General features: G+C 41.4%; 1 protein-coding gene across 1 annotated transcript; it reads left to right on the top strand.

Moving 5' to 3' along the window:
* Window positions 1-117: 117 nt before the first annotated feature.
* Window positions 118-6,601, top strand: LOC102207600 (plexin-B2-like; the record flags this gene model as incomplete). The annotated part of the gene is made up of 9 exons (XM_005755611.1): window positions 118-261; window positions 716-875; window positions 1,458-1,569; window positions 2,085-2,196; window positions 2,545-2,646; window positions 4,513-4,605; window positions 5,141-5,228; window positions 5,530-5,696; window positions 6,453-6,601. Coding segments are annotated over exons 2-9 (896 nt in total), but the record flags the coding sequence as incomplete, so codon positions are not given.
* Between the last annotated feature and the right edge of the window lie 289 nt (window positions 6,602-6,890).

Consider the following 6,890-nt stretch of genomic DNA (forward strand, 5'->3'; position numbering starts at 1 on the left):
ATCTTTATTTTGTGCACAGACCCTGCTGGAAGTCACGTAGGCATTGAGTTGTTATTTACAAACTGACTTTTTGTGAAAGCATTCATGGCATGTGCAGCTCAGGCTGATGGGATTTTCTCATCCTTCGTCTGAAGGTGTACCAGAAGGTCTGAGTGCCGACGGGCAGAGGAGAAGAATGGCTGGTTGTGGAGCCCCAAGCAGCAGTGTGTCAAGATTGTATCCTTCTCTCCTTCAAACCTTTCCTGCAGAAAGACCGGCAAGGTACAGCTCTGTTTATTCCTCACTCAAACTGTCTCTGACTTCCTTTGTTCTCTTTTATTGTCCCTCTTTTCTCTGCAGTACCTAACTCCACTTACATGCAGAGACTGAGTAATAAACTGGGAATCAAAGACCTCGAGCTCTAGGTCTTCCAGTTCTGTATTGATCCACCCAGAAAAATCCAAACTGTCTTATTATAACCTGCGTGGCTGATTGTCTGAAGATGGAGAGCCTCTTCCTATTCCCCCATTTTTTACTTCTTCTGTGTTCCTGCCCGTCTGACTCACACATGAATTCCCATCAGCAGCATGTCACTCCTTTCTCTTTCTCAGTTTCTTTCTTTAAAAAGAGAAACAGTTTCTTTATTATAACTTTGGTTACACAGAGATACAAATTCAGTGAGATGTTACGGGCTAAGAAGCCACAGTTTCCAGTCAGTATGTTTTTGTCTGTCCAGGTGAACATCAATATTCCCTCCCTTCCTACCATTGGACACTCTGACCGTCTGCAATGCAAGATTGAGTCTTTCCAGAGTAACGGCATCATGTCAGACTCTGGTGAGGTCTCCTGTGATCTGCCCCAGCCTGGGCTTATACCAAAAACACCTGAGGGCCAAGGTATGGTCTCTTTAATTACCCTGCCATGTTTCTGTCGTCTTTAAGGTCTAATGTCTGTGCTTCTCCATGATGGTTAACGCTGCATTACTAACTGGCCAAGGTGGGAAATGGGCTGAAAAAAACATGAGGTTAAGTTAATGTCAAATGGCAAATTCTCCATCATTTTGTTGAAGAACTTACAGTGTCCAAAAAATTTGCACCAGAAAATTGCACGAAATCAACACACTAATCTAATTTAAGCTTTATTATTTCAGTTTATAGTTTTTTGTATCAGTAGTCAGCAAACATCTTGCCCAAAACAAAGTGAGTCCCATAAAAAAAGTCCTTTATAAAACAAAACATGAAACTTTTTTTAAATACAGCTCAAGTTTTGGCTTTTATACACTAATATGCAGTTCAGGCAGTTAAATAATCACAACTGATTATTTAACTGATTCTGAGGAGATTTATCAAAATATTTAATCGCTCTGTTTTTTGTCTTTAAATGTACAAGCATACTTCACATCTTTTATATGATAAAACTTGTATTCACATAAACAGCTAGTGTATCACATTTTAACCACTGTTTTACTGTATCTTCAGACTTTGTGGCCGTGGCTATCAGGATCTTTGTGAATGAGACTGTGGAGTTGGCCACGCGGGAATTCATGTTCTACAACTGTGCTGCCACAGTGAGGAAATCTGAAAACACACCGTGAGTCAGGCTGTTAATCTTTCAGTTCTGCTCTGTCACTCAGTGAAAATACACAGTGACATGGAACACAGCATCATCTGACAACCTTGATGTAAATGTATCACCGTGCATGAGCAGATGAGAGATCAAGGCTCTGTTTGTAAATTGTGATGCATGGTGGTTTTGAATGCACCTCTTGCATTTTCGCTCCTGCTTCTATTACCAAGCCGAGGAAATTGCCTCAGTTTCCTTTTCATTAATCAAAAAAAAAAGTCGATCCTGGCTGTTTTTTTCCCCTCATTTTTTTCTGCATTTCTTTCACACAGAGGAACGTGTGATGAACGAGCTTTGCTTATGTGAAGTTGCAGAGATCCATTTCATTGTCAGCAACATAGATTTTTGTGCCGGACGCTCTCTGATGAGTTTGCATGTTTTAGATGTTGTTTGTGTGTGCTTTTGTGTGTGCATGCTCTACCCTGATTGTGCATGTGAAAGTATTTCCTTATCCAAGTTGGTGCATATTTCTGTGTTTTCAGGTGCATGTCATGTGTAAGCAGTCAGTGGGGATGTCAGTGGAACACGCAGGACCACACCTGCAGCGATGCGGACAACAGCGTGGTTGGTTCCCACATCATCAAGCACCGTCAGGTTAGTTCTTTCTGACAGGTCAAGGACTCTTTCTGTCATGTATGTGTATGATAGATGTGGAGAACGACTATAGCACAAGTTTTAAAGGACACATCTAAACTTTACATGTGATTCACCGCTTGAGTGGTCCAAACTCCTCCTGAAAAATTAATAAATACACAAATCCCACTATCAGCTGCCACCATCTTGCATGACAAACGTTGCAGGGTGGAGGATATCAGATTCCACATCAGCGGATGTTTCAGCGATATAGTTATCTGTCGCCACAGATGAGGGTGTCCGTTAAGTGGTTAGCATGTTTAAAATGTAAATTATTAAAGTATCTAATTTGTTTTCATTCTGTTTCAGAGCGCAAACTGTCCTCGGTTCGAGAATCCAGATCCTGTGCTCATCCCTGTGGGCTACAAGACTCGAATCAGCTTTGAAGGCATAAATCTGAAACATTACCAGGTAAACTGGCCCCACTCCACCTCCAACATGCATCTGAGTTTCTGTTTGTGGATTTCCCTTGGACAGGAGGAAAAAAAAAAAAAAGAAAAAAAAAAAGGTCGATTTTTAGGCTAAAAGAAAGGAGAATGAGTTAAACTTGTTTCTTTTTTTTCTACTCTTGCATCTGTTAATGAGGGGTTTTAAATTGGCTATAGGTGTAAGTGTCAGACTGTATGGTCGCGTTTCTCCTGCAATTGAAACCTCTACAAGTTGTATCCTACTTCCTGTCCCATGACAGCTGGGATTGGCTTCAGTCCTCCCACTAATCCCCGCTGTGTGGGATAGGGAATTAAGAAAATAAAGTAATGCATCTGTATGATTTCACAGAGATGGGGTCCCCCATATCAGGTGTACAGTTCTGGCTGTAAGCGATGATACGGCACTCTTACCAACTATTTAAATGTTGCAATTAGAAAGAAAAAAAGTAGCTTAAAAGGGAGTGAAAGGAAGCAAAAATAAATAAATAAATTTTTTTTTAAAAATGGCTCGTTTAGACACACGGGACCGAGTGGTCTGTAATGAACTGAACTCACGCGCAGAAACCCAGAACAGAGACAGCAGATGGTTTAAGGCTTAAGCTCTGGAAACGTGGCAAGGACAAAAGCAATAAAACGTGGCGAGGGGAATGCAGAACTGGGGCGAGGGAATGGGGCCTGAGATGCCAACTGGAGCTGGGCAGGAAACAATCACACTGAAGAGAGAAGACAGTGGAGTTAGGGAGGTAGTGGAAGTAGCCCTGAAGTGGTAAGCAGTTAAGTATAGCAATTCTTACTTGCAGTAGGTGGAAACAGACAGTTGAGACGGGGTGAGCCAAGATGAATCCAGAAAATGAGTTGATGACAAACTGGCAGTGAATGAACGTCAGCGTGTGGCTTAAATCACTCTGGCTTGATTGCCTGCAACTGGCTCCAGGTGTGCAGGAGCTGGAGGAGGTGGCCCTGCCCAGGGGCAGATCACAGGTAGGTTCAGGAGCCTCATAAAGCTAACCACCGCGGACCATGACAGAATGAACTTTGGGGGCCACACCAAAGTCCAATATAAGATAAATAAGGATTATTTTGTCTGTGAATCATGCAAAGCTACTCTGGTAAAGTTTTGGAAATGGAAGTAATGACAATAGTTCGCCTTTAAGGCTGGAGTTTTCTGTTGGAAGAGGGCTTAAAACGCACTTTTTACCATTCAACCGTAGCGAACAGGTGTGAGGACACCCAACTTTGTGAACAGAATTACTCAAAAAAATCTTGTGAATACAATAACTCAAGACGGACGTCTCCTTGGATGTTTAAACTTACCATAGGCAAATCTAGGAAGTTAAGGGGTGGCACTGGGGACCGTCAGTATTTTTGTTTTTGTCATGATTATGCAGAGTATCTTTCCACATGAATAACATTACAAATCCCAATTCTTTTACTATCAGACAGCAATATAAGCTGTAACAGTTCACTTAGTTGTCACAACATACATCTTGAGCATTTTCTTTGAATGTGTGAGTTCTGATGGACTTTATTGGTGCAGGTTCCCGGGGATCCATTCATGTTTCATCAATCAAGGTTTTGACAGCTGATCTTTCACAGCTGTGAAAATCAAAACGTGTAAGCCCTGTGTGAAGGTTTTATAATCACACAGCTTTCTGGGCTGTTTCCTTTTGGTTGTTGTGTGTATATGTTCAGTGTTGCTGATTTGATTTTACACACTTGAGTAGGATCAGAGAAACTGCAATTGTTTCCATGCTCTATACAAAGAAGAGCATCAGAGAACAGTACTGTAAAAGTATGATCAGCATGAATACACATCAGCATTTTTGTGTTTGTTTGTGTGGTTCTGCAGGGTCATCATTTCACCATTGGCAGTGAGCTGATGACAAAGGAAGAAGATGTCTCGTTTGAGGGGGGACCATTCTACACATTCAGTGGCTTCAATGTGAGCATGACCCCTCGTTTGACATTTGTCTTGATGCAACACACTCAACACAGGTCTTTGCACTGTGACTGGTTTGTGGTCCTAGTATTCAAAGTACAACCTAGAAATACACTGAAAGAGTGAATGTATATATTCTGCAGCAAAAAAACTGTGTGAAGACTTTCTGTTTGTGAACAGCTGTATTTATGTTCCACATTTATAAAAGAAGTCAACCTTTAGCCTTTTTTCACATTCCCTTTGATATTCTCTAGCTCCCTCTAATGGACATGCTCCCCTCGCTGGAGAGTTAAACACCATCTCCACATTGTGAACTTTGTGATTGGGAAGCTCAAACAGTGCTTAGCCTCCAGCTATGTTCTTTTCCAACATTGATTTCTGTAGCTGAAAATCTGCCAGACTGGGTATATATTCTTTTTTCTTTCTTATTTTCCCTTGGCGTGGGGGAGCAGCAGCCCACACTGTTTGCAGAGAAGAGCTTAAGTGCCATTAATCACAGGATTCTGTATTAATAATTCATTTTCTTCCAATTTCTTAGTTTTTCTATGATAAGTCACCGGAGACCAATGTTCTGTTCTACGTGAAGGACAAGGAGTCTGGCGAGAAGATGGACAGCACGGTGAACGGTGTGTCTTCACATATTAATGAGGAGATTTCATTTTAATGCCCTGTGTGTACACAGCAAGTCCCACTGTGGGGCTTCAGCTGGATTTAAGGAAGCTACCTTTAATCTGCACTTGAAAATGACAAAACATTACTGCACAATCTAACAGCTTTGTACATGAAGGATTCAGATAAATGTATGTTACTGCAGGAGTCACTTGAAATTAGATTGTCCATCAATTTTTCATTGAAGATGCAAGAATATGCTCTTTGAATGTACAATAACATAATATTGTTTTTGTTTCCTCACTATTATCTCCACAGTCACACTGTACAACTGTGCCGTTGAGAGGAACGACTGTAGTCTTTGTAAGAACGCCGACCCAAAGTACAAGTGTGTGTGGTGCAGCAAGAAGCTGGCGTGTGTGTATGAGAAGCTCTGCGATCCTCTCCCCAGCAACACAGAGTGTCCCGACCCTGAGATCACCAATGTGAGTCGTCACAGTGCTGTCATGACTTCATGTTTACCTTTGAAATGGAAACTGTACCTTCTTTAAAATCTTGTGATTGGATGTAAAAACACATTGACTGTGGTGATTGGACTGAGGTCTTCACTGGCCGTGTATTTTTCTTCCACAGAGGAGTTGGGAGTGTGTTTCTCCTTGAGAGTGTGCGGCGCTGTTCCTTAGCACATGTCGATCGGATCAATTCTTTGTTTGTTCACCTAATTGTTCGTGCCTCTTTGTCATTGATAAAAATCCATCAGTAATTGTGTTTATATCATTCTGACAGAGGCTATCACCTAACCCGCTGCAGCCTGACAGACAGAGATACTGCAGATAAATCACCATGACTTTGTATGTTGTTGAGATTCAACTTAACAACTATACAGAGGATTGCAGTGAGATTTTCTGAAGACATTGAGAGTCTGCAGTGTTGACCTTTATGGTTTTATTATTCATAGACACTTGTGCCCATGTTCAGGTTAAACTTTCAGTGTCCAATACCATAACAATACCATAATAATAACATAATAATAGCAGGAAGCACACGTACAATCAAGGACACGTTGCAGTAAACATCATACCTCCACTTGGCCTTGAATGTTAAATACTTAAGTCAGCTCAATAGTGGTTAAACAGACTGTGTAAATCTCTTGTATGTTCTTATTGCACAAATAATCTGGTTAAATCCATTTCCAATCCCTTCTTCCTATAAACACCCTCCTATTACATCTCCACATCCAGATCAGCCCTCTTTTCGGCCCCGTGCTGGGAGGCATCTCCATCACCATCAGCGGCTCCAACCTCGGCATCGATCAGGGAGACATTAAAAGCATCACGGTGGCTGGGAAGCCCTGCATTCATGAGCCAGAAAAATACTCCGTCTCCAAAAGGTAAAGTTGCCCACATGCAGTTGTGCACTATGCACAGGAAATGTAACCCACCTGGAGGCCATTCAAATGGCATATGGACAGGTTTTATCAAGTCTCTTTTTAAATGTTGTATACTTAACTGTGTTAGGAATACTTCCCTTTTGCTCAGGATAACCTGACTACAGGTTTTAATTAGCTCATTCTACAACTGTATTGATCTGAGTCTCCAGACACAGTTTGATTTAGAGACAGTCACAGTTTCCAGAGGGAAATGTCAGTAGTAGAAGTATTCACTTTTTTTCCTTTTCTT

This window comes from Pundamilia nyererei, unplaced genomic scaffold (genome assembly GCF_000239375.1).
Source record: "Pundamilia nyererei isolate P.nyererei 1_Seehausen unplaced genomic scaffold, PunNye1.0 scaffold02128, whole genome shotgun sequence".
NCBI lineage: Eukaryota > Metazoa > Chordata > Actinopteri > Cichliformes > Cichlidae > Pundamilia > Pundamilia nyererei.